General features: G+C 44.8%; 1 protein-coding gene across 3 annotated transcripts in view; it reads right to left on the bottom strand.

Moving 5' to 3' along the window:
* The window catches only part of CCPG1 (cell cycle progression 1), a 41,859-nt gene that overhangs the window by 13,648 nt on the left and 756 nt on the right, over window positions 1-27,455 (bottom strand). For all 3 annotated transcript variants that reach the window (XM_040413921.1, XM_040413919.1, XM_040413920.1), the window contains exons 2-7: window positions 22,173-22,237; window positions 18,715-18,820; window positions 18,553-18,632; window positions 12,127-12,382; window positions 2,795-3,049; window positions 2,226-2,344 (exon numbers count right to left, since the gene is read on the bottom strand). In XM_040413921.1, coding sequence (XP_040269855.1) covers window positions 2,226-2,344; window positions 2,795-3,049; window positions 12,127-12,382; window positions 18,553-18,632; window positions 18,715-18,820; window positions 22,173-22,232 — 876 coding nt within the window. In that variant the 5' untranslated portion in view covers window positions 22,233-22,237. The remainder of the gene's footprint in view (window positions 1-2,225; window positions 2,345-2,794; window positions 3,050-12,126; window positions 12,383-18,552; window positions 18,633-18,714; window positions 18,821-22,172; window positions 22,238-27,455) is intronic.

Genomic DNA, 27,455 nt, shown 5'->3' with positions numbered 1-27,455 from the left:
AAAAAAAAGGTGAATCGCACGTTTTTCATGTTTTGTTTTTTTTCCCAGTTGGACACGGTGATACCTAATGTTTATTTTTTTATTGTTTATTGTATTGTCTATATTTTTATATGTAAAATTGGTAAAGGGGGTGATCTAAACTTTTTATATTTTGGTGTTTTTTACTATTACAGTACTTATTGATTAACTATTAGCCCTCTTAGGGGGCTAGAACCTGGGGTCTTTTGATCCCTTGTCCTATTCACCCCAATACAAATCTATTAGGGTGAATAGGAGTTTTACACTGCGCAGCAGGGAACTTATCGCAGGCCTAGAAGGCTTCGGCAGTTTTCCAGACTGCCATGATAACTGATCGGAGCCCCGCGATTTTACTACGGGGGCTCCAATCGATGGGGTTCCGCGGGATCCTGTTCCCCGTCATTGTGGACGGGTGCCTGCTGTAGGAAAAAGCCAGAACCCGCCACGTATGGAGTGGGCTCACCGCAGCAGCCAGCTACATACAAATGCAGGCGCATAATGCTGTACATGTACGGCATAAGGCGTTAAGGGGTTAAAGAGATCCTGTCACCATGCAATGCAGTGCAGTCTGCAGGCACCATGTTATAGAGCAGGAGGAGCTGAGCACATTGAGATATAGTTTGTAGGAAAAGACTCTGTAAAACTTGGAATTTATACATTAAAATCTGAACTCTTTCATTTAGACAGGGGCCGTCTCATCAGTGACTGGCAGATAGCTACAGGTGAAAGTCGAAAAATTAGAATATTGTGCAAAAGTTTATTTCAGTAATGCAACTTAAAAGGTAAAACTAATATATGGGACTCATTACATGCAAAGCGAGATATTTCAAGCCTTTATTATAATTTGGATGATTATGGCTTACAGCTTATGAAACCCCAAAGTCACAATCATCCAAATTATAACAAAGGCTTGAAATATCTCGCTTTGCATGTAATGAGTCTCATATATTAGTTTCACCTTTTAAAAGGGTTTCTACCACCAGAAATACTGTTATGTAGCTGACAGACATTAGTGATGCGCTAATGTCAGCATTACATAACAGTATGTTTCTAACATTAGTCCCTGCAGCCGTTTTGGTAAAAAAAAGCACTTTTATACTATGCTAATGAGCCTCTAGGTGCTATGTGGGCGTAAAATCAGCACCTAGAGGCTCTGTCTACTCACCCATTATCCCGCCCAGGTCCCCTGTTCTGCCCGCCCCGCTCCTCTTGATTGATGCCACGGTCCACCGCATCGTTGACGAAATCCCGCGCCTGCGCCGTTCACCTCTGTCTTCGGCGCAGGCGCAGTGAGTGAAGGCCGCTGTCCTAAAGCCGGCTTCCTCACTGTGACGTAGTCGGCGCAGTGAGGAATCCGGTACCAGGAGTGCATCATTCACTCACTGCGCCTGTGCCGAATACAGAAGTGAACGGTGCAGGCGCGGGATTTCGTCTGCGATGCAGGGAACAGTGACCTCAATCAAGAGGAGTGGGGCGGGCAGAACACTGGACCTGGGCGTGATAAAGCGTGAGTTGACGGAGCCTCTAGGTGCTGATTTTACGCCCACATAGCACCTAGAGGATTATTAGCATATTATAAAAGTGCTTATTTTACAAAAACGGCTGCAGGGACAAATGTTAGAAACATACTGTTATGTAATGCGCATCGCTAATGTCAGTCAGCTACATAACAGTATTTCTGGTGGTAGAAGCTCTGTAAGTTGCATTACTAAAAAAAACTAAACTTTTGCATGATATTCAAATTTTTCGAGTTTCAACTGTATATACACAGACTTAAGCTGGATTTACATGGCTTGATGTCCCTATGAACGTATTTTCCCGATAATTGGCCCATCTAAAGATGCTGCAGAAGAACGAGTGAAACGTTCGTTCATGGGTTGAAATCATCTGGGGTGCGGACACCTTAATTATTGTCCTGTGGTGTCTAGACGGCACTCTGCTGCCCAGGAACAATGATTTTGTATGAGGACAAGTGATCGCAGCAGCCATCACTCGTCATACAATGGAGGTGATCGCTACATGTAAATGCAGCTCTCCACTCCTCTTAGCTGCTGCTCGCAGTATCTAAATGTGCCTTTACACAGGGAACACTATCAATCACTGATAAAGGCGGCCTCTGTGTACAAATGCATTTCATGGCGACAGGATCTCTTTTAATCCAACTGTAGCTCCAAAAAACCAGGGAAGAAATTCACACGATCGCTCACCTGTTCAATTGTGGCTTCTTGGTCCCTTTGACACTGAATCAGATCATCCTTCATTTCATTAAGTTCACTCTCATGGATTTTTTCCACATGTTTATGCTGTTCCAATATCTGAATAGTACCTTTTATGAAAAAGAGAGTGGATTGTGCAATATCTGTGTAACACATTTACGTGGCACATTTATAGAATTAAGCAGAATACCTCAAACATTTAAGGGTTTATTACTCCTTTTAAATTGATGGCCTATCCTCAGCATAGGCCATCAGTATCTGATTGGCGAGGGTCCAACACCCTGCTGAACAGCTGTTCTGCAGTAGCTCTGGCAGAGGAAGTTGGCACTGGAACTACACAGCTTCGTACAATGTGGAGCTGATTATGGTAGCACTGCTCCCATTCTTCCACTACAGTAGAAAGCTCTGTCCTCTAGAAAACGGATGGAGCTGTGCGATTCCAGTGCCAGCTTCCAGCACTGGAGCTACTGCAGAACGATTGATCGGCAGGGCTGCCGCTGATCCCCCATTCTAAGGCTATTATATGCGAGGAGGGCACATTTTAAAGCAAAATAACTTACCATAAAAATGTCCGAAGCCCATGCTCATAGCTATAACTAGAGCGAGGATAATGCACTTGTTTAAGCTGCTATTCATCCACCCCAATATTTTTGGAGCAGGAGCAGGAGCAAGAGGTTGCTCGCCAGGTGTCCTATTCTCACACTCGGATGCAGATGTCATTGATTTCTTAGAACGTCGGCGTCTCAGAATAGGAACAGAATCGTCACTTGCTTCATCGTTACTTGAGTCTTCTTCACTGGGATGGGATGGAAAAACTGCAGAGAGGAAACAACTCAATGTTCGCTAGTAGTTAAGTGCAACACTTATCAAAGCAAACAAGATTGGTGTTCGATATTCCAACTCTTCTCCATTCAACATCTTCTATAACGTGCCTTAGAACATGACCCTTTCTCCAATACTTGCCACCACACGCCATGCATTTAATGCACTTCATATCTGTACATACACATATACTGACTTGTTGACTGGCTCATGCAGCTTTATGTGTACTACTCTAATCTGTCTAATAGATGCCTTAAAGGGAACCGGTCACCGGGATTTTGGGTATAGAGCTGAGGATATGGGTTGCTAGATGGCCGCTAGCACATCCGCAATACCCAGTCCCCATAGCTCTCTGTGCTTTTATTGTGTAAAAATTACGATTTGATACATATGCAAATTAACCTGAGAGGAGTCCTGTTCCTGACTCATCTCACATATAGGACTCATCTCAGGTTAATTTGCATATGTATCAAATCAGAATTTTTACACAATAAAAGCACACAGAGCTATGGGGACTGGGTATTGCGGATGTGCTAGCGGCCATCTAGCAACACATGTCCTCAGCTCTATACCCAAAATCCTGGTGACAGGTTCCCTTTAACTACTCTATGAAACAAGAATATTTAGCTCTTGTGTCTCCCCTATTACCTCATAGAAAGCAGGGAGCTCACTCCAATAGTTTGAATTGTTGATTAGTTTGTTACTATGTAATGTTGGATTCTTTACACACGTACCCTTGGATTTTAAAAGCGCTGCTGAACATTTTGCTGCCATATAAAATAATAATTATTAACTAGACCGCCTATAGACTACATCCATTTGGGCAGTCCGTACATATCTCTGAATGGATGTTTAAAATAGTCTGTGCACAGTAGATACCTGTGGCTAATGTCATTTAACCCCTCAGATGCCATGGTCAAATGTGTACTGGCTCCCCCTAACGAGGATCGGGGGAGCCAGATGGTGTGTGCAGCAGTCTCTGTACTCCTGAATGATACGAGGCTGTCGCACATAGGTTCTTATGGAGATATATATATGCAAATCACCCCCCTTTCCCCCAAAATAAAAATAGATAAAATATTTTTTTAAAAAAACAAAAAAAAAAAAAACACACATCATGGGCATCCCATACAGCAAATGGCGAAACAGAAAAAAGTCAAAATGGACGATTTGCCGTTTTTTGGTCCCTTCACCTCGCACAAAAAAAAAAATAATAAAAAAAGTGTTCAAAATGTCATACACACCCCACACAGGTATCAATGAAAAGTACAGATCGCCCCGTAACAAATGAGCTGTCAGACAGCTCTGTATGCATAACTACTAAAAAGTTATAGGGGTCAGAATATGGCAATGAAAAGAAAAATAAAATTGCCAAGGTTTTTATTTTTTCAGTATTAAAATGCAAGAAAAACTATACAAACATGATATCACCATAATCATACTGACCCTGAGAATGAAGAACACAAGTCAGTTTTACTGCATAGTAAACGCTGTAAAAACAAAACCCATATAAAAAACTGTTGCAGAATTGCATTTTTTTTTTTCCAATTCTTCCAGCTTCCCACTACATCTTATGCAGTATTAAATGGTGCTATTAGAAAGTACAACTTGTCCCACAAAAAACTATGTGAACGGAAAAAAAAAAAAAAGGTAGGGAGTAAAAACGCAAAAATGGAAAATCGCTCCATCAGGGGGTAAAGCCATGCTACATACACTTTTGCATGAATAAGCAATAGGGGATCAGCCACTGCAGTCTCCTCTACAGGCCGACAGCTGCCTGTCCTCACATTTATAATGTGTTTTTGTATTATCAACGGCTCTTGCATCAGGAGGACGGCCTGCAATGTGTGCTGTCTGTTACTGCCATTGCATTACCATAAGCTCATACTACATTTACAAGTACAATAATGCCCAAGTGGAAGAATTATATCTATTGATTTTCTGCACAATTGAAGTGAAAACCATATTTATGTATTCATAAGTAATTCATAGCGTATACGGTTGCCAAGTTTTGTTTTTGTATTTTTATTTTTTTATTTGCACTCAGCTATCTGTATCTACAGGGAGTGCAGAATTATTAGGCAAGTTGTATTTTTGAGGATTAATTTTATTATTGAACAACAACCATGTTCTCAATGAACCCAAAAAACTCATTAATATCAAAGCTGAATATTTTTGGAAGTAGTTTTTAGTTTTAGCTATTTTAGGGGGATATCTGTGTGTGCAGGTGACTTTTACTGTGCATAATTATTAGGCAACTTAACAAAAAACAAATATATACCCATTTCAATTATTTATTTTTACCAGTGAAACCAATATAACATCTCAACATTCACAAATATACATTTCTGACATTCAAAAACAAAACAAAAACAAATCAGTGACCAATATAGCCACCTTTCTTTGCAAGGACACTCAAAAGCCTGCCATCCATGGATTCTGTCAGTGTTTTGATCTGTTCATCATCAACATTGCGTGCAGCAGCAACCACAGCCTCCCGGACACTGTTCAGAGAGGTGTACTGTTTTCCCTCCTTGTAAATCTCACATTTGATGATGGACCACAGGTTCTCAATGGGGTTCAGATCAGGTGAACAAGGAGGCCATGTCATTAGATTTTCTTCTTTTATACCCTTTCTTGCCAGCCACGCTGTGGAGTACTTGGACGCGTGTGATGGAGCATTGTCCTGCATGAAAATCATGTTTTTCTTGAAGGATGCAGACTTCTTCCTGTACCACTGCTTGAAGAAGGTGTCTTCCAGAAACTGGCAGTAGGACTGGGAGTTGAGCTTGACTCCATCCTCAACCCGAAAAGGCCCCACAAGCTCATCTTTGATGATACCAGCCCAAACCAGTACTCCACCTCCACCTTGCTGGCGTCTGAGTCGGACTGGAGCTCTCTGCCCTTTACCAATCCAGCCACGGGCCCATCCATCTGGCCCATCAAGACTCACTCTCATTTCATCAGTCCATAAAACCTTAGAAAAATCAGTCTTGAGATATTTCTTGGCCCAGTCTTGACGTTTCAGCTTGTGTGTCTTGTTCAGTGGTGGTCGTCTTTCAGCCTTTCTTACCTTGGCCATGTCTCTGAGTATTGCACACCTTGTGCTTTTGGGCACTCCAGTGATGTTGCAGCTCTGAAATATGGCCAAACTGGTGGCAAGTGGCATCAAGTGGCATCTTGGCAGCTGCACGCTTGACTTTTCTCAGTTCATGGGCAGTTATTTTGCGCCTTGGTTTTTCCACACGCTTCTTGCGACCCTGTTGACTATTTTGAATGAAACGCTTGATTGTTCGATGATCACGCTTCAGAAGCTTTGCAATTTTAAGAGTGCTGCATCCCTCTGCAAGATATCTCACTATTTTTGACTTTTATGAGCCTGTCAAGTCCTTCTTTTGACCCATTTTGCCAAAGGAAAGGAAGTTGCCTAATAATTATGCACACCTGATATAGGGTGTTGATGTCATTAGACCACACCCCTTCTCATTACAGAGATGCACATCACCTAATATGCTTAATTGGTAGTAGGCTTTCGAGCCTATACAGCTTGGAGTAAGACAACATGCATAAAGAGGATGATGTGGTCAAAATACTCATTTGCCTAATAATTCTGCACGCAGTGTATGGGAAAACTCTATACTCTCCTGCTCCCCGCTCCTTGGCTCTTCACAGGTCTTCTGGTTCCAGTCTGTCAAGTCGAGCACAAATAAGGTCACATGTGCAGCTGCGTCCAATGACTGGCCTCAGCGGTGTCCCCAAGAGGCACATGACTTGGGCTACTTTCACACTCGCGTTTTGGGCGGATCAGTCATGGATCTGCAAAAACGGATCAGTTACAATAATGCAACTGCATGCAGCCGTCATGAACGGATTCGTTTGTATTATCTGTAACATAGCCAAGACGGATCCGTCATGAACTCCACTGAAAGTCAATGGGGGACGGATCCGTTTTCTATTGCACCAGATTGTGTCAGTGAAAACGGATCCGTCCCTATTGACTTACATTGTGTGCCAGGACGGATCGGTTTGGCTCCACTTCGTCAGGCGGACACCAAAACGCTGCAGGCAGCGTTTTGGTGTCCGCCTCCAGAGCGGAATGGAGACTGAACTGATGCAAACTGATGCAAACTGATGCATTCTGAGCGGATCCTTTTACATTCAGAATGCATTAGGGCAAAACTTATCCATTTTGGACCGCTTGTGAGAGCCCTGAACGGATCTCACAAACTGAAAGCCAAAACGCCAGTGTGAAAGTAGCCTTAGCAGTGACGTGCCAGTTGGGGGCATGTCACTGCTGAGGCCATTTATTGGCTGCAGTGGTGCACGTCACTCTTTCTGTGCAGAATATTACAGCTGGGAAATGAAAGACCAGTGAAGAGAGCCAGGGCGCTGGAAAGGAGCAGTGGGTATCAGGAGAGTATGGAATTTTAGGTACATAAAAGGTACAGCTGGCTTAGGTGCAAATACTAGCATCTTTTACAATTCCTTTTTGTGGCAGTGTTTTTTAGTCACACAACGTATTTTTTCAAACATATTTCTTATAGAGAAACTTATGGCAAAATGTCTGAGAAGACACCACACTCAGAGCACACTGCAATATACGCCAAGGGATCAAATAGAAAACAAACTTAATAGAAAAAATACAAATAGAAAACCTAAAATGCCACAAAAAGAAAAATGCTCATAAAGGTGTTTTATAAATCCCTATTGGCACATAACATCTGCCTGCTGCTGCATTTTCTTGCTCTAAAAAAATAAAAAAATAATAAAATTACCACCCTAAGAACCTGTTGTCAATTATCTCAGCTTCGTACGACGCATGTGTTCCGGCTGTTCTTCAAATGAATATTTCAGTAGAACTCCTAACACTTACCACAATAGCACGCATTAACAGTTAAACACTAGGCCCATTATGCAGTACACAGAACATCTACTTCCTAGTCTGTTTGCTTTGCAAGATCACAAGCTTTTACCCTTTAAAGCCTGATGAAGCTAGAGGGCCGCCAGCGAAAAGCGTTGCAAGTTACTGGAATAATTTAATTTGTATCTTCTATTCCACTTTTTATTATGCCCTAAAACCAGTGAAATGAGTGCCCCTCAATCTACTTTTTTCTTTTTCTTTGCGACCATATCAGCGGGATTCTCTGAATACCCAGAGCCGGAGGGAGCGGCTGTATCCTGATCGTCAGGACATACATTATATGTCTACAACAGTGTCGTGCCCGCAGCACAGCACACTCTGGTAAGCAGCTTTGCACTTTGGGGCCGGAGCCCAGTGCCAGTTGGGACTTACCCATTAGGAGCTGCCCTATTCTTCTCTTGTTAAAAGGAGAACTTGCCAACTCAAAGTTTTAGAGTAGCATTTCCCAACAAGGGCTGCGTGGGGACCACAACAGGGCTGACAAGCACTGTCTGTGGTTTTGGACCATGCAGTGGCATAACTATAGAGGTTGCAGTTGCAACTGGGCACATAGTCCAGGGACTTACAGGCACCCCTTCCACATCAAGCCCTTCAAGGCTCAGAACACGGTTGAGATTGAGCCCTTAATGTAACAAAAACCCGGAGTAAGGAATGGCAAATACTTGCTTTATTCTTTTTCTCTAATCTAGTGGTCTAATCTAGGGGCCTGGTCTGGGGTCTGAATTAATTTAAAATGGAATTATGGTTAGATAAACCTTGGCCATTTCCAGCAGTCCCATAAAGACTGAATGGACCGGCATGGTGCATGCTCAGCCAGTCGCTCCATTTTATTTTGGGATATAGGGCCCTTTTTCTCATAACTGGTGGGCATCAGAGCGGCCAAACTCAGACCGATCGAACAGTTGTCCCCTATCCTACATTTCTTATAACTAGGATACCCCTTTCAGGGACAAGATATGGGGTACGAATTGAAGAAGCACTCTGGGATTTTTTTTTTTATTTTTTTTTTTAGGTTGGCCCCCCATTTGCAAGCAAATGAGGAACAGGGTACAGCAGTGAATCCCATTACCGACCACTTTACTGCAGAATAATGAACTGCCTCAAGTGACCTGCAGTCTGACCACCAGAGTCTTACAGTGTCTGACAATGGATTCCCTATGCAAGGGTATAAGAGCCTTCAGTGTGAGTCTAAAAGACGCTCTAGGACTCCCTGCAGATCACAAGACACTACAGAATGGAAATTCTGCAGTCAAGTGTCACTGCTGTACCCTGTGCTGTGTGTAGTCCACTAAGTAATATCCTGGAGTGCTTTCATATTAGGAAATGGAACTGGTAAACTATTAAAGTGCCCCTATGACTTATTATTCTCAGGATCAGTCATCAATATTAGATTGGTGGGGGGAAGGGGGGTCTGGGACTCTAGGCACTGACACCACAGGGGCCACAGCGCTCATCTGTATAGCACACCAAGCACGGCTGTGCTAGGTACTGCAGTTCAATCCATTCACTTGAATGGGACTGAGCTGCACAAAGGCTATGTGACCGATGGAGGTGACAGCGCTGTGGCCCCTCCCAAGAGCTGAATAGCAGGGGGGACCGGAAGTCAGGATAGGTCATCAGTCCTGGGCAATGCCTTTAACATCTTGCAGAGATTACTTTGCCCAGTATTTCCTCAAAATATTTGTACTGGAGGGTCAGTAAAAAACTGAGCAAAAAGATTCTGAAAACAATGTGCAGGAAAAGCCCTACAAGCTTTCCTTAAAAAAAAATGCAAGTACATTGGCAGCTATAGTTCCCTTTTAAAAAGGTTTTCTGGTCCTTATATATGTCCTCAGGATAGGCCACCGATATCTGAATAGTGGGAGTACAACATCCTGACAATCACCTGCTCCGCAGTGGCTCCAGAAGTCGTTGGCGGAAGTACAGCTCTGTCCGCTGTGTAGTGGAGGGATCTGGTTACTGCAGCGCTGAATTAACCAGCTCTGTCCACTACACACAATGGACAGAGCTACAGCCCCGGCATCACTACTGTCCATTAATATAAAAGGACCAGAGAGAACAGAGTTATCGTATCTACCTCTATTAAAGACGTTTTTCAACCTTGGAGCAGACAACCCTTGTCTGACGTTTTTCCCTTGTCCCCCTACCTGCAGGACCAGGGAGCAGCCTGGTTCCGTGACTGCTGTGGCCAATCACAGGCCTCAGCGTTCACAGCAGTAATGTACTATTCAATCCACTGTGACTGGCCACCACGGTTATGGGACCTGGCTGCTTCCTGGTCCTGTGAATGCAACGGCGACCGCACACAGGAGAGTGGGGGGTTTTATGTTCAGGGGGGCAGGGAAGGAGCCCAGTAGTTTTCGGCTCCAGCACCAGACAACCCCTTTATAGTATATGCTTTCCCCAGTTCTACAGCTATAATGTAACGGAATGATAGGTACTTGACAATTCCTACATGGATTGCCTTTTCATCCTTTTTATGTACAAGGTGTAACCCGCGCTACATATCTCCAGTATGCAATGTCCTCACTAGTAAACTGGAGCGGACGCCTGCTGGCTACACTGGTAGAACCCAGAGTGCCTGAATACAGCCCAACATGTAGAGGACACATATGTAACATATATATACTGTTAGTAGTGGTGGCAGAGCTGCTCAAACGCATCACTGTGGTTAGCAGGTTTATGTCAGAGAGGAGCATGCTCACTGAGCCACCGCCCTTACATTTAGAGGCATCTTCCTCACTGCTCCGCGGAGTCCCTCTTTGTGCACAGCACAATGAGGAGATACATAAAGAGAAAAAAAAAGAAAGCAAAAGCAAGGAAAACAGATGAGCAAGGGAAAAAGAAAATGTACATGTAGAATGACACAGCTATCACATGATTATCAACACTGGGGGAGATTTACACCAGACTTATACTAGATGATACATTTCGGATAGACAATTTTGTCTAACTTCACACCACCTATTGGTTGGCTTACTATGCGCTAAAATTTTAAGCCACGCCCATTTCCCTACAAGTCATACCGCTCATTTAGCCACACCCCTTGTTGCACGAGATGCAAAAAGTGTGCAAAACATGTACACCAGTTTTTTATGTAAATCATATTTACAAATGTAATTATCTGTTATTTTTATGTAAATTGTATTTAGCTTAGTAAATCTCCCCCGTTGTACGTAGCAGAAACAAGATGTGCTCATGTATCATCTACCTATTACATATAACATATGGGCGTTTTGTAGACAGCTTGTGGCAACCTTTCTCCAACATAACTTCAGGTAGACTTATCATGTATATTTTGAAACCAATGGGGTTTCTATGCTAAGCTCAAAAAAATTATTACATGCAATTACTGCAAGTATTCAGATCCAGGTGCTGATTTGAAAACTATAGATTTTTCATGTGACAACCCATTAAATCTAATTAGAAGAGCTGTCATTTCTCCTTACATGTCTGTTTTAGGAAATACTGGCACTCCCTAGAAAATAAACTAGGAAGCTGTCTTACATTTAGAACTGGTGCTGGATGCGCCGAAGTTATGGAGCGGTCACCGCCTCTACATAACTCCGGCGGATCCACCGCCAGGCATAGGGGTTATTAAGACTGCCGTCTAAAACGGAGGTCTTAATAAATGACGCCCCAAGTCTCCATTACATTTAGGCCAGAAGTGCTACCGCCTGCTTTAGGCTAAAACGATGCATGCACCATGAAAGTATAGTGATCAAGATACATTAGGCAGCACTATGCTGTCTAAAGAGATCATAGAAAAAACTGACTTTGTGTTTGTGTGTAAAATTAATTATCTAAAATGTAGGGGGGAAATTGCATGTTTAATCTGGAAATTGTGAGAAAGGAGCATAATTACAGTGTCTATTTAAGGATGGTAACGGATGTCTGCTATGGGAGTGGACCAGGGACACTGGAATTGAAAAAAAAAAGGTGATCCAGAATTCATGTTAAAAAGGAAGACTGCTGACATTGGCATTAACAGTTTCCTCTATTTCTGCCAGCTTTACTCACTCTCTGAAGTGCCACGCTTGTAGTCAAATATACAGCAAAACTGATGGAGACCTTAGAAGTCAATGAGGTCACAGCCCGAGTCATACTAGCTCTACCTCTGTAGCACAGTATAAGTGTGCGGCCTCTTACCAGCTTCTGTCTGGCTGAATGTGTACTGGCTACTAGAAGAAAAGCTCATGTTTAGATCTGTGTTTCCACACAAATCGTCTGGAACCTCCTCCTCGGGTCCAACTTCATCCACTTTGGGAGTTTCCAAGGTGACAATGTCAGAGTCATCACTAATGGCCTCACAATGACTATCCTCACCCAAAGCGCCCTCCTCATCATGACGTTCAGCATGTACAGGGGAGCCGTCTGGTTTTGTGCCGGAGCTGTAAGACAAAAGCTGCAAAAGAGAATAAAAAATAGCTGTGGTATAAGAAATATCTACGCACAAATTATAATTAAAAGTGGTTATCCCATGACTAATGAAAAAACATGATGATCACACATCATATAGGACATGACAACCTCTTTGTAACAAAGCTAGAACCAGCCCTGTACCTGACATGGATCCAGAGATCTCCTCATTCACTGCTCTGCTAGATTTCTATCAAGCTGGCAGCTCAAGGGGAGTGTCTTTTCTGCTGTAGATAAGGGGGAGTGTCTCAGCTCTCCCAATCACAGCTCAGGAGGCAGTTGAAGGATGAAACTGAGCATGTGCGGCCATCTCAGTGAGCAGGTCAAATAAATAAATAAAAAAAACAGCAGGTGGTGCTATACAGATATATTTTATTGAATATGCTAAAAAAAATTATTACATGCAATTACAAAAGTATTCAGATCCAGGTGCTGATTTGAAAACTATAGAATATTTTTCATGTGACAACCCATTAAATCTAATTAGAAGAGCCGTCATTTCTCCTTACATGTCTGTTTTAGGAAATACTGGCACTCCCTAGAAAATAAACTATTCTGGAGCATCTTTATCTAGAACCTGGTCTCATGCTGTTAGATACATTACACACCTGGCAAATCCTCCTGTAGTACAGTGCCGTCGTTTCACTGGCCTCCCAGTTATTGGGAACATTGATGCCAGCAAACTATGGCACATCATTACTGATGGAATGCAAGTCCCATAGTGGTGAATGCAGGGTGGCTGCGCATACGCAGCTGCTCTACCTTCTATTTGGTAGCCCCAACCTGGGAACAGGAATATGCCTATCTGACATAGATAGCATGTGCTCAGCAGACAACTAACATTTGCTGCTAAAATGAAAGTGTTATGGTCCCTCCCATGACAGAGGTTATAAGATCTGAGAGACTGGCGGCTAGTGAGGTTATCTGACAGTCTCTCTGTTTTCACTTGTTGCAGTGTTGTTGTTGGTAATGACCACGCCTCTTATCCCAGGTGCAGCTGGTGGTCATTACTGCTCCTCTATTTAGTCTGGACTCACACTTCACACCACGCGGTTGATATTCTCTGCCTGGAGTTGGAAGAGCTGGTGTGTTGTGCTCATCTGAGTTCCTACTCATCCATTTTCTATTGAAGATAAGTGTACTTCTCTTGGTATTTTGTTGTTCCCATTTACTCGTTGTTACTAGGCATCAGGGAGACTCTGGTTCGTTTATCTAGGAAGGAACCAATAGTCTCAGACCCTGTCACTATCCTAGGGCTTTTCAGGGTTTCTAGGGCCTAGGTTTCCGGTGTATGAATATTCCCACCTTCAGGGTCAAATCATACTGACCGGAGTCAGGGCTAGGTTTAGGGTTTCAGTAGGTGGTCACCATTTCCCTTTCCCTAGCCTTGAGGCCTAGTTCCTGGTTATTTTCCTTCTGTTGTCATTCTTGTGTTCCTCCCCTCCCCCTACACTGTGACAAAAAGATGGACTATCAGTTCATTGAAGGGCAAAAAAAAAAAATATATATATATTACAAAGTTTCTTATAGTTACCTGTACTATTAGGATCATGTACATGTCCCCAGGTGTAGGTTATCATGGACTTCTGTGCAATCAGATGAATTGGGGGGGATACTTGCTCTATGATTGTCACATGTGGGTCTTTTTTCCAGTAAAGGAGTGAGAAGATGAGCACTTGCTCATCTAATCAACCCTTTGTGCATAATTAGGCTGTTCACAGACATCATGACCCAGGCGTTTAGCAGCATCCGGATCAGTGTCAAATAAGTCATACCAAACATACACACACAAAAAAAAAAAAAAAAAAACGTTGGATTTCACGTTTTACACTGTTCCTATCCTGTCCATACCCATCTTTAAAGGCGTTGGCCACCTTCTGGTTACTGATAACCAATGTGTTTGTGAGATGACTATACGGCACTTACTAATATAGTCTTTGTTGATATTCTGTGCCATTTTCTATATTTCATAAGGTATGCCCTCTTATTTACAAAGTCTTGTGTGCTGTCCATACAGAGGTCCTGTCCATAAAATGGCTGCTGATGGGGGGTCATGTGACCAGGCAAATCACCTCCATGTGGCGTCTCCTCCATTCAGATACACTGCACCTGACATCTGTATTTGTTCTGCTGGGAGTTTAGTGCAGGAGACATCACATGGAGATGATCTGCCTGGTCACATGACCCTCCATCAGCGGCCATTTTCTGGACAGGACACAAGACATTGTAAAAACAGTAACCAGAAAGTGGCAAACCCTTTTAACCTCAAATATGCAGACCGCCTCTAGTGATACTCGTTAAACCCTGCAGTAATAGTGATAACAATCACTAGGGAGCAAAAAGATATTTCTTTTCTTTTGTATCTATGAAAAAAGATTTCTGAAGGCCATAAAAAACAATTTTCACTGGCATATGGATGTCATCCATTTTTTCTTTGCGGACCGCAAAACATATACGGTCGTGTGCATGCAACCTTAAGCTACATGCACACGACTGTATGTGTTTTGCGGTCCGCAAAAAAAAGGGATGACATCCGTATGACATCCGTTTTTTTTTGCGGATCCATTGTAACAATACCTCAAACGGACAGGAATAGGACATGTTATATATTTTTTGCGGGGCTACGGAACGGACATACGGATAGCACATGGTGCGCTGTCCGCATTTTTTGCGGACCCATTGAAATGAATGGGTCCGCATCCTATCCGCAAAAAATACGGAACAGACACGGAAACAAAATAAGTTTGTGTGCATGAGGCCTTAAATGCATCCTTTATGCTCATTTTGCATGCATTTTTGTCAGTTCTGTCTGAGATCCGTTATTTTAGATGGGAGAAGAATTCCTGTGAGGAGGATTTTTCTCCCATCAAAAATAATGGATCTCTGATGGACCCATTTTTTTTTTTTTTTTTTTTTTTTTAACTTTTTCTGTTCTTCTGAGGGATCAAAAAAAATGGAAAACTAAATGTCCATGTGAACTGGACCTAAGCTGGGTGCCTACATTCAATAACACCTTTATAGGTCATAGAAAACACAGTAAAAAAAAAAAATAATAAATAAAAAAGACAATACGAGAATTGCTGTTGCTCACCTACTAAAAACAGAATAAGGCTACATGCACATGACAGTGAAAAAAAACATCCATTAAAAACTGATAAACTGTCCATTTTTAGGCTACATGCACACGACCGTATGTGTTTTGGGTTCGGCAAATTACGGATCCGAAAAAAAAAAAAAAAAAAGATGCCATCCATTTTTTTTTTGCGGATCCATTGTAACAATGCCTAAAACGGACAAGAATTGAATTTTTTTTGCGGGGCTACGGAACGGACCTACTGATGCGGACAAACAGTAATGGATGCCCACTGACCGACAGTCATGGACAGATACCAACAGACGCTTAGTATTGGGTGTACACTGACCGACAGTACCAGACGGCCATTGACTGATCATTACGGACAAACAGTAATGGATGCCCACTGACCGACAGTTACGGATGGACAGTTTAAGAACTGTGTGATTTGATGAGTTTTTTTCACTGTATACAGCACTGCCAGGACAACTGCACGTAGAGGGAGAAACATGGCCGCTGGCTTAGTAAATATACTCCTATGTGATCTCCATGATAGGTTTCTCATGGAGATCACATGATCAGCAACCAATAGTAATAGTCCCTGATAGGGGTGCACCGAAATGAAAATTCTGGTCCGAAACCGAAACCGAAAATTCAGGATGCCCTTGACCGAAAACCGAAACCGAAACTGCCTTTTTGCCCAAATACTTTTAAAATACTTTTTTTTTAATGATTGGCGCTGTTATGGAGAGGGGGATCTGTGGGTGGCTCTGTTATGGAGAGAGGGATCTGTGGGTGGCGCTGTTATGGAGAGGGGGATCTGTGGGTGGCGCTGTTATGGAGAGGGGGATCTGTGGGTGGCGCTGTTATGGAGAGGGGGATCTGTGGGTGGCGCTGTTATGGAGAGGGGGATCTGTGGGTGGCGCTGTTATGGAGAGGGGGATCTGTGGGTGGCGCTGTTATGGAGAGGGGGATCTGTGGGTGGCGCTGTAATGGAGAGGGGGATCTGTGGGTGGCGCTGTTATGGAGAGGGGGATCTGTGGGTGGCGCTGTTATGGAGAGGGGGATCTGTGGGTGGCGCTGTTATGGAGAGGGGGATCTGTGGGTGGCGCTGTTATGGAGAGGGGGATCTGTGGGTGGCGCTGTTATGGAGAGGGGGATCTGTGGGTGGCGCTGTTATGGAGAGGGGGATCTGTGGGTGGCGCTGTTATGGAGAGGGGGATCTGTGGGTGGCGCTGTTATGGAGGGGGGGGATATGTGCACTGTTATGGGCATAACAGTGCACAGATCCCCCCTCCCCATAGCAGTGCCATAGACCGATCCCCCTACCCATAACAGCCCCGGCCCTGCTGCTCACAGCATCACTCACTGCATCTTTATTTTACCTTACAATCGTGACGCTCCAGTAAGAACTCTGCAGGCAGAGCGGAGGGCGGCGTAACGTCACTTACTCACGTGACGCATCTGCTCCGCCCACTTTATGAATGAAGGAGGCGGAGCAGGCGCGTCACGTGAGTAAGTGACGTTACGCCGCCCTCCGCTCTTCCTGCAGAGTTCTTACTGGAGCGTCACGATTGTAAGGTAAAATAAAGATGCAGTAAACCGCCCGCCCGGCGCCCGCCCGCAGATGGTGGGTGACAAATCCCACACCCCATATTTTCGGCCGATATGTAACAATATCGGCCGAAATGGATTAGGTACATTTTCGGCCGATATTTTCGGCTGCCGGAATTTCGGTGCACCCCTAGTCCCTGATCATTGCTGTGCTGGGGGCAAAGCCTGTGTACAATAACCTACAACGCATGCAATCGCCATTTTTTTTTTTTGGGGGGGGGAATCAGGCCCTCGGAGGCTATATCTCTCATCTCTCAGGTGAGTATTTGACGTCCCTGATGATTGCCCTGAGCCCACAAAGCTTTAGCGCTTTCTTTTAAAGCTAAGGGCTCATGCACACGACCGTATGGCTTTTTCAGTGTTTTGCGGTCCGTTTTTTACGGATCCGTTGTTCCGTTTTTTGTTTCCGTTATGTTTCCGTTTCCTTTCCGTTTTTCAGTTCCATTTTTCCGTATGCCATATACAGTATACAATAATTACATAGAAAAAATTGGGCTGGGCATAACATTTTCAATAGATGCTTCCGCAAAAACAGAACAGATACGGAAGACCTACGGATGCATTTCCGTATGTGTTCCGTTTTTTTGCGGACCCATTGACTTGAATGGAGCCAAGCACCGTGATTTGCGGACAAGAATAGGACATGTTCTATCTTTTCACGGTACGGAAATACTGAAACGGAATGCACATGGAGACACTTCAGTTTCTTTTGCTGAACCATTGAAATGAATGGTTCAGTATATGTACAGCATACTGAACTCAAAAAACGAACAGTATACTGAACGCAAAATACTGTCGTGTGCATGAGCCCTAACTTGGGCTAAAGCACTGCTGTAAAAAGGTGGCACCCTAGCCCAAGGCCCCTTAGTGACCACTATAAAAAGGTTTATGGGGTTAATGTGACTGTCAGGTGGTCAAGATCCCATGCAAGGAAAGTAACACGGTGCAAAGATCATACTTCAACTAATCCAACCTTGCCGGCAACTTAAAATGTGACTATAGATCAGAAATATACTATACTCCAGTGCATGAGATCTGAACAACACGTAACACGTGTAACACAGCTGAAGGGAAAAGCATATGCTCCATGGGAACAGTGATCACATGCATACAGCTCGACCTTTCCCACAGGGTAGTCCAGGATTATAAAAACCTGACTGCTTTCTTCCAAAAACTGCTATATTACTTTACATTATTATATGTCATGTCCTTCTAAGGCTACATTCACATGACCGTAAGTGTTTTGTGGTCCGCAAATCGCAGATCCGCAAAACGCGAATCCTAGCCGTATGTTTTCCGCAGACCGCACACGGTGTGCTGTCCGCATCTTTTGCGGCCCTTTTGAAATGAATGGGCCCACACCCGCTCTGCAAAATTGCGGAACAGATGCGGACCCAGTCATATGGTCGTGTGAATGCACCCTAGATATGCAAACAAATTTATTAAGAATCCCTAGAAGCATGCTGTACCTCCGTGGCTCCCTGGTGCTCTTCTGAGGTGGAGTGAAGGTTTTCCACAGTTGACATAGTGACCTCACTGCTGGAGACATCTGCATGGAACAGGAGAGTGTCAATAGGTCCATGTGTCTTGACACCATGAACGTCTTATGAGCCACGCTTTTATTATATCACCTGCCAAATCATCAGCTGAATCTGGCTGCACAAGTGCTGCGCTGGGTCCTGAAGGAGGGTCTGGACATGGTTCGGTTTCAGTCTGTAGGGTTTCTATATCCGAGCCCTGGTATACACATACAAGCAGAAGGACTACATTAGGAGACATGCAGATATTTAGAGAGAAAGAGGGGCTTCCGCTTTCACCACAGTTTTTGAATGGTATTAAACCATTTTGGTAAAAATCTGACTCTGGAATGGTCATTAACACTGCAGAGAACACTCAAGAAAAAAAACAAAAAACCATTGGTAAAGAATTTACGGTCTAAAGGCCAGAAGACGGTATTAACATTTCAAGCCAGTCATCCAACCAGGAAACGTCTACTTTAGGGTCCAGTCACACGTCCGTAAGTGTTTTGCGGATCCACAAAACACGGACACCGGCAATGTGCGTTCCCGCATTTTGCAGGCCGCACATCGCCGGCACTTAATAGAAAATGCCTATTCTTGTCTGCAATTGTGGACAAGAATAGGACATGTTCTATTTTTTTCGGGAATGGAATTGCGGACCCGGAAGTGCGGATCCGCAATTCCGGGTCGGGGCAGCACATTGTGCGGCCCCATAGAAATGAATGGGTCCACAATTCCGTTCCGCAAAATGCAGCCGTGTTGCATCCACATTATTTGCGGACCCATTGACTTCAACGGGTCTGTGGTCTGCATTCTGCAGACAAGTATAGGACAGGTTTTATCTTTTTGTGGAATGGATATACAGATGCGGAAAGCACATGGATAATCTGTGTGCTTTCTAAATCCATATGTCCGTTCCGCAAAAAGATAGACTGTCCGCAATATGTGAACTACTGACCAATTGAAAACAATAGGTCTGCAAAAAAATAAAAAATGCAGACGTGCAATTTCTGCACTGCAAAACGGATATGGTTGTGTGAATGAAGCCTTATGTATGGTCCTCTTCCAGAAGATGATTTGGAGAGGGTGCCCACACTGGCACTATCGGCAGGAATACCTGATATTTTCATTTCTCCTTTTCTGACAAACATGTACGTTGGTTATAAGTATACCTTACTGAATACCCGCTGTTGTACACCAGTGTAATAGCATTGAACAAAACCTGTGTTTAAGGGGTTGTCCAGGATTCACCATTATTACAATACCACCCCCTCTCTGCTCAATCTGTGAAGATAAGCATAGTTGTTGGTCTCCTGCTGTCTTTACTGCGCTTCAGTCCCTGCATATAAACTATAGACAGAGTTGAGGGCAACACGCTGCTGCAGCCAATCACTGACCTCAGAAGTGATGTGCCACGCCACCACTGAGGCCAGTTAATGGCTGTAGCAGCGCATGTGACCCCAGTCTGTGCCAGAAGTTTACATGCGGGGCATCGAAGCGCAGTGAAGACAGTTGGGGACCAACAGAGCCCGGGTCAGCTGTTTCAGAAGGCAGCAGTGCTCCTGTCAGCACCACGGCCTTCTCTCTGCTTTTCTTAGGCCAGTGATGACACGTTCATCTGTCACGTGGCCTAGAAGCAGCTCAGCCCTATTCAAGTGAATGAGGCTGAGCTGAAATACAAAGCACAGCCGCTATACAATGTACGGTGCTGTGAGAAGGCAGCGGCTTCTCACACAGCTGATCAGCGGGGGCCCCGGGTGTCAGACCCCCACTGATTAGATACTGATGACCTATTCTGGGGATAGGTCATCAGTATAAAAATCTTGGAAAACTCCTTCAATGCTGCGTGGGATAAGCTTTTTTGTGCAGTTGAAAGTCATTTGTGTCACTCATTTTTGTGGTGATAAAAACATTTTTTTTCAGCATTTATATGCATTCAGTTTTGCACGGTTCTGCACTCCACAGTTGTAGCAATATTTCCCCTTATTGCAGTGGTGATCTAAGCTCTCTACAGTAGAACTGGATTTTGTCCGGGTGTTGCAGGCATGTAGCCTGAAAGATATAGAACACCCATACAAAGTGGCTTGGGCTCTTTCACATTTGCGTTGTTGGGTTCCGGCATAGAGTTCCGTCGTCGGGGCTCTATGCCGGAAGAATCCTGATCAGGATTATCCCCATGCATTCTGAATGGAGAGAAATCCGTTCAGGATGCATCAGGATGCCTTCAGTTCCGGCCCTGCACACAGGTTTACATCAAAACCCAGGTAACAGCTAGGGGACTTAAAGGAAACCTTTCACATCTACGCAGCATAGTAGTGACGGACCCCTGATTGGGTTAGTATTTAGTACTTTTACAGTACTGACAGGGAGAACCTTGCAGCATGCCAGAGAGAGGAGTCTGATGAGACGCGTGGCCCTGTCCATGACTGGCAGGTCTCTTTCCTGTGCGTAACATGAAAGAAACCTGACAGTTATGAACAGAAGGCGGGGCCACAAGTCTCATCGGACTCATCTCCCTGACAGCGCTGGCACGTGCTTCGAGGATCGCCGTTAAGGGTCCATTCACACGTCCGTAGTGTATTGCGGATCCGCAATACACCCGGCCGGCACCCCCATAGAACTGCCTATTCTTGCGGACAAGAAAAGGACATGTTCTTTTTTTTTTCCCGGAGCCGCGGACCGGAAGATCAGGGGTGCGGTCTGGAAATGCGGATGCGGACAGCACGCTGTGTGCTGTCCGCATCCATTCCTGCCCCATAGAGAATGAATGGGTCCGCACCCGTTCCGCAATTTGCGGAACGGATGCAGACCCGTTCTACGGACGTGTGAATGGACCCTAAGGGCTTATGCACACGACCGTAAGTATTTTGCTGTCCGCAAAAACAGAACCGCAAAATATACGGATGAGGTCTGTGTGCTTTCCGTATTTTGCGAAACGGGACAGCTGGCCCCTAATAGAACAGTATTATCCTTGTCCGTAATGCGGACAATAATAGAACATGTTCTATTTTTTTGCAGAACGGAAATACAGACAGACAGAAACGGAATGCACATGGAGTATCTTCCGTTTTTTTTGCGGACCCATTGAAATTAATGGTTCCACATATGGTCCGGAAAAAAAACACGGAACGGACGCGGAAAGAAAATACGTTTGTGTGCATGAGCCCTAATACTGTAAAAGTACTGAATTCCAGCCCAGGAGTGACAGCCCGTTGAAATTAGCCGCTGCTCTCAGCGCAGGCAGCACAGTAGAGGCGACAGGCTCCCTTTAACATTATAATAGTCCTTGCTGTGCACCTGGAAGGACCACCCAAAACTGCAGTGAAAAGTGGTCTTCCTCTAGGAAGGGATTATATGGACCTTTCTTTGGTTGTACCACGCTTTTTAGGATACATAGAGGGCATTTAAAAAAAAAAATTGTGTGGAATACGACCAAAGTTTAGACCCAGACTCAATATCTGGCTGCTGAGGCCCCGGTGGAGAAATATTCAGAAGCCAAGGTGCAGACTATGTTCAGGCCACAGATTGAGAAGCCAGTCAGTAAGGAAAGTGCAGAGAAAATCATTTACCTCGTGGTTGATAATGGTCCATCCGCAGGACGACTCACTATCACTTGAGTTTCCAGACATTTTTTCTGTAAATAGATGAAAAAGCTCATTGAGTGCTTGATCTCATTGGTGAGAATAGAAATGTTAAAGGGGTTGTCCGAGTTATGGAAAAAAAAGAAATAGCACCGTAAATCTGATGGTCAGCGATATATAACCAAGCTAAGCAAGTTTTAGGCAAAAAAATATCTATTTCCTCATTTCCCTGGTTCAATCTCTGCCCCTCCCCCTGCACTGCTAAGGGGGTGAATACAAGTGCTGCCCTGAGTGACATGTCTGCCTGCTGGGAAACTCAGCAGCATGTTGTATGTGTAGGACTACAAGTCCCAGCTGTATAATGACACTGCTAAGGGAGCGAATACAAGAGCTGCCCTGAGTGACATGTCTGCCTGTTGGGAGACTCAGCAGCATGTTGTATGTGTAGGACTACAAGTCCCAGCTGTACAATGACACTGCTAAGGGAGTGAATACAAGAGCTGCCCTGAGTGACATGTCTGCCTGCTGGGAAACTCAGCAGCATGTTGTATGTGTAGGACTACAAGTCCCAGCTGTATAATGACACTGCTAAGGGAGTGGCTACAAGTGCTGCCCTGAGTGACATGTCTGCCTGCTGGGAGACTCTGCAGCATGTTGTATGTGTAGGACTACAAGACCCAGCTGTACAATGACACTGCTAAGGGAGTGCATACAAGAGCTGCCCTGAGTGACATGTCTGCCTGTTGGGAGACTCAGCAGCATGTTGTATGTGTAGGACTACAAGTCCCAGCTGTACAATGACACTGCTAAGGGAGTGAATACAAGAGCTGCCCTGAGTGACATGTCTGCCTGCTGGGAGACTCTGCAGCATGTTGTATGTGTAGGACTACAAGTCCCAGCTGTACAATGACACTGCTAAGGGAGTGGCTACAAGTGCTGCCCTGAGTGACATGTCTGCCTGCTGGGAGACTCTGCAGCATGTTGTATGTGTAGGACTACAAGACTACAAGAAACTTTGCCGTATTTGTGATGCGCCGTTTATGGCTGAATAAAAAATAAATAAAAATCTACTAAATTGCAAGAATTTTGGTGTGCCATCTTAGGGTCCATTCACACGTCCGTTTTTTCTTTCCTGATCTGTTCCGTTTTTTCAGGAACAGATCTGGACCAGATCTGGACCCATTCATTTTCAATGGGTCCTGGAAAAAATCAGACATTGAGCTGTCCGTTTTTTTTCCAGGACCCATTGAAAATGAATGGGTCCAGATCTGGTCCAGATCTGTTCCTGAAAAAACGGAACAGATCAGGAAAGAAAAAACGGACGTGTGAATGGACCCTGAAGCTGTTTTTAACACCCATATGGACTGAGACTGCTGGCAATTAATTCATATACTTCTAGTGGGAATAATAGAGGAATGGCCTTAGATAGAATCATATGTAAAAGGAGCTCCAGAACTGGTATTACATGGGGAAATGCAAGTATTTACTAAAGCACACATCCGGAGAGGGGACGTGTCCTCTTTGAAGAAGAAAACATGGGCGTGTATGTACATAGAGAGATCTTTCTGTGGTTAGACTTCCTGTGTATATTGTACGTACATATTGGGGTTGCTGGTCCTGTCATGCCGGCTGGAGGTGATCATTAATGAGCGTCTAGTGGGCCGCATATTACCAGTGGTAAACAGGCGTCGGCCATGTTTTCATTTCCAGATATAGACTACTTCAAAGTGTCTGAAATGACTTTACTAGAGGGGAAACCCTGAGCCCTGACACATACTGGTTTTCAGGCAGTGTGCTCTACCACCGCAGAATTCATCTAGGGAAAAAGGTATTAATAATTATGGTCTACAGTCCTTCTTCTGGATTCAGAGCTGAAATCTCCCACCTTCCCATGAGGGCTCCACTTACAATGCCTGTCCATCACACTTAATACTGTCCGCTTTCAGAATTAGGCCTCATGCACACGACCGTGCCGTTTTTTTGCGGTCCGCAAACCACGGATCCGCAAAAAACGGAAGCCGCCTATGTGCCTTCCGCAATTTGCGGAACGGAAAGTGCGGCCCATTGTAGACATGCCTATTCTTGTCCGCAAAACGGACAAGAATAGGACATGCTATATTTTTTTTGCAGGGCCTCGGAACGGAGCAACGGATGCGGACAGCACACGGAATGCTGCCGTCGGCATCTTTTGCGGCCCCATTGAAGTGAATGGGTCTGCATCCGAGCCACAAAAACTGCGACTCGGATGCGGACCATAACTACGGTCGTGTGCATGAGGCCTTAAACCGGTGGATGGGGATGACCAGAGGTAGGACCGGCAGTTCTCGGACTGAAAATACGTTAAAGTGGTTTTCTGTTCCTATTATGCAGATGGCCTATCCTCCGGACCGACCATCAGTATCTGATAAGTGGGGCTCCGACTGCCGCCATCCCCCGATCAGCTGCTCGGCAGTAGCTCTGATGCTGGAACTACATTTATTGGGGGTTATTCATCAAGGGACTTGTGACTATTTTAGAGGTAAAAAGAGTCCTTTTTGACCAGCCGTGTGACAATATCAAGTAGCAGAGCCGGTGTTGAAAAGTTTTTGACAGGACGGGAACGGAGGGGGGGAATGTCGGCGGCAGAGTCCGGCCCTGGCAAATTTACTAACGTACGCCTGGAAACATGTTTGTCCGCAAGGTGCCTGGCTGCCAAAGGATTCGACAAATTTATGATGAGTTGCACGCCTCGTCATAAATCAAGCTAATCCTTTGGCATCGCAAGGGGAAACAAAGACCAGCGTGAAAGCAGCAGTCTTTGTAAATATGCGCCATTGTGTAGAGGACGGAGCTGGTTACTGCAGCGCTGCCCCCGTCTACTTCAGAATCCTGTCAAGGCGCCAACATTTTGTCCCAGTTTTTCCTCACTAAGGGCCCGTTCACACGACCGTATGGCCGTGGTGCCTGTATTGCGGACCGCATATAGCAGTCCGCAATACACGAGCACTGGCCATGTCCTATCTTTTGCAGTATTTTGCGGATCGTGCACCAATTCAAGTCAATGGGTCCCCATTCACAGCATGGAGTGCACATGGCTGCTGCCCATGCATTGCAGACCGCAGCACGGGCACGGCGACTATATGGTCGTGTGAACGGGCCCTAACGAGGCGAAAACGAGGGAAGTCACCATAGCGAAGAGCCTGGAGCATAAAAGTATGTGCACGCACACAGCTAAAATCTGCCACTAATTCAGAGGAGGAAGACGGGCATTTTCAGCTGCTATATCCAAAACCAAAACTCACCAACAGTTTTCCCATTGACTTTAAGAGGGCATTCACGTTGGTTAAAATTCGGAGTGGGGCCGACCACTGGACCCTCATCAATCAGCTCCTCTGAAATGACCAGAGTGGCGTTGTATCTCCGGAACGCCCATAGAAATAAACAGAGCGGCCATAAGCATGTGTGACCAGCCGCTCCGGTCATTTCAGGGGAGCTGCAGGGGGTACGGGGCCCCCATTCTCGTGATCGGTGGGGGTCCCAGCAGTAGGACCCCTAATGATCTAATAGTTGGCCCCTATCTTGTGGATAGGGGCCAACTTTAACCAACCGGAATACCCCTTTAATGTTAGAAACTCCACTTTGTGCACACAGTGTAATGGTAGAGGTTTTTTCAGTAGCTGATTTGAAAATTGCTTTAGAAGTGGCATGTAAGGCGAAGTTCACACAGAAAAATCAGTGGCAGATTAGTCGCTGAAAACAAGTTGTTTTTGGTGGCAGATATTTAACCTGGTGGAGTATTTGGTTGAAGTTTCTCGGCTTCCTCATTGACGTCTATGAAACCCCAATCAAATCTGCTTCCAAGTAACATGCCTCTTCTGAAGCGTTGTGTTAAATGTTGCCGGGAGGCAGCCATCTTGGCCCTTCACCACTGAGCCAGACATACTAACTAGCATTGTGTGCGACACACATATGTCACCCACACAACATATACTGTATATGGTTCACTGCAGGGCAAGAAGAAGTGTATTCCTTTGGGTCGGGTACACATCTCTGTGCTTAGTGTCACACTCCATAGCACCCCTGTATAAGAATTATGTACATGGTACACTGTGGGCCTCATGTATGTGACAGCCAATCAGACTCCAGATCTCATATTCCAGCCTGCTTTGGAGAGATGAGAGCTGTATCCTGATTGGTTGCTATGGACCGCTGCCCCAGTCTGAGCCTGTAGTGGTTTTTATAGCAGCCTGTGTATTCAAATGAACCATAAGGCTCTGTTCACATGCGCTGGAGGCTCTGTTCACATGCGCTGGAGGCTCTGTTCACATGCGCTGGAGGCTCTGTTCACATGCGCTGGAGGCTCTGTTCACAGACAGGAAAGTCCTGCATGCAATGTTGTGGAAGAGCCCTAAGGCTGCGTTCACATGACAGATTTTTTAGGAGGCAGAAATCCAGTCAGTTCGCACTGCTACGGACCCACATGATGATCAGCCATATTGTCATGTAATAGGACCAATCCTCTGGCTGAAAGTGACCTTATGCTTATTCATGCCGTGCTGCTGGAAATCCATGCAGAAACTGTCCTATACATGTGAACAGGTGTCTGAAAACCTATTCATTTCTGGGCTGCAGATTTCAATTTGTCAACAGAAACTCGCGTTTTGGTTTCCGTTTGTAAGATCCGTTCAGGGCTCTCACAAGCGGTCCAAAACGGATCAGTTCTGCCCTTAATGCATTCCGCATGGATAAGGATCCGCTCAGAATGCATCAGTTTGCCTCCGTTCCGTCTTCATTCCGCTTGCAGCATTTTGGTGTCCGTCTGATGAAACTGAGCCAAACGGATCCGTTCTGACACACAATGTAAGGCTACTTTCACACTAGTGTTTTTTGGCGGATCTGTCATGGATCTGCAAAAACGCTTCCGGTACAATAACACAACCGCATGCATCCGTCATGAACGGATCCGGTTGTATCATGTCTTCTATAGCCATGACGGATCCGTCTTGAACACCATTGAAAGTCAATGGGGGACGGATCCGTTTTCTATTGTGCCAGACTGTTTCAGAGAAAAACGGATCCGTCCCCAATTGCCTTTCAATGGAGTTAATGACGGATGCGTCTTGACTATAGAAGACATAATACAACCGGATCCGCCTTGGCTATGTTACAGATAATACAACCGGATCCGTCTTGGCTATGTTACAGATAATACAACCGGATCCGTCTTGGCTATGTTACAGATAATACAACCGGATCTGTTCTGAACGGATGCAGATGGTTGTACTATCTGAA

The sequence above is a fragment of the Bufo bufo genome, chromosome 1 (assembly GCF_905171765.1).
Source record: "Bufo bufo chromosome 1, aBufBuf1.1, whole genome shotgun sequence".
NCBI lineage: Eukaryota > Metazoa > Chordata > Amphibia > Anura > Bufonidae > Bufo > Bufo bufo.
This window is presented reverse-complemented; position numbering and strand designations above follow the sequence as displayed.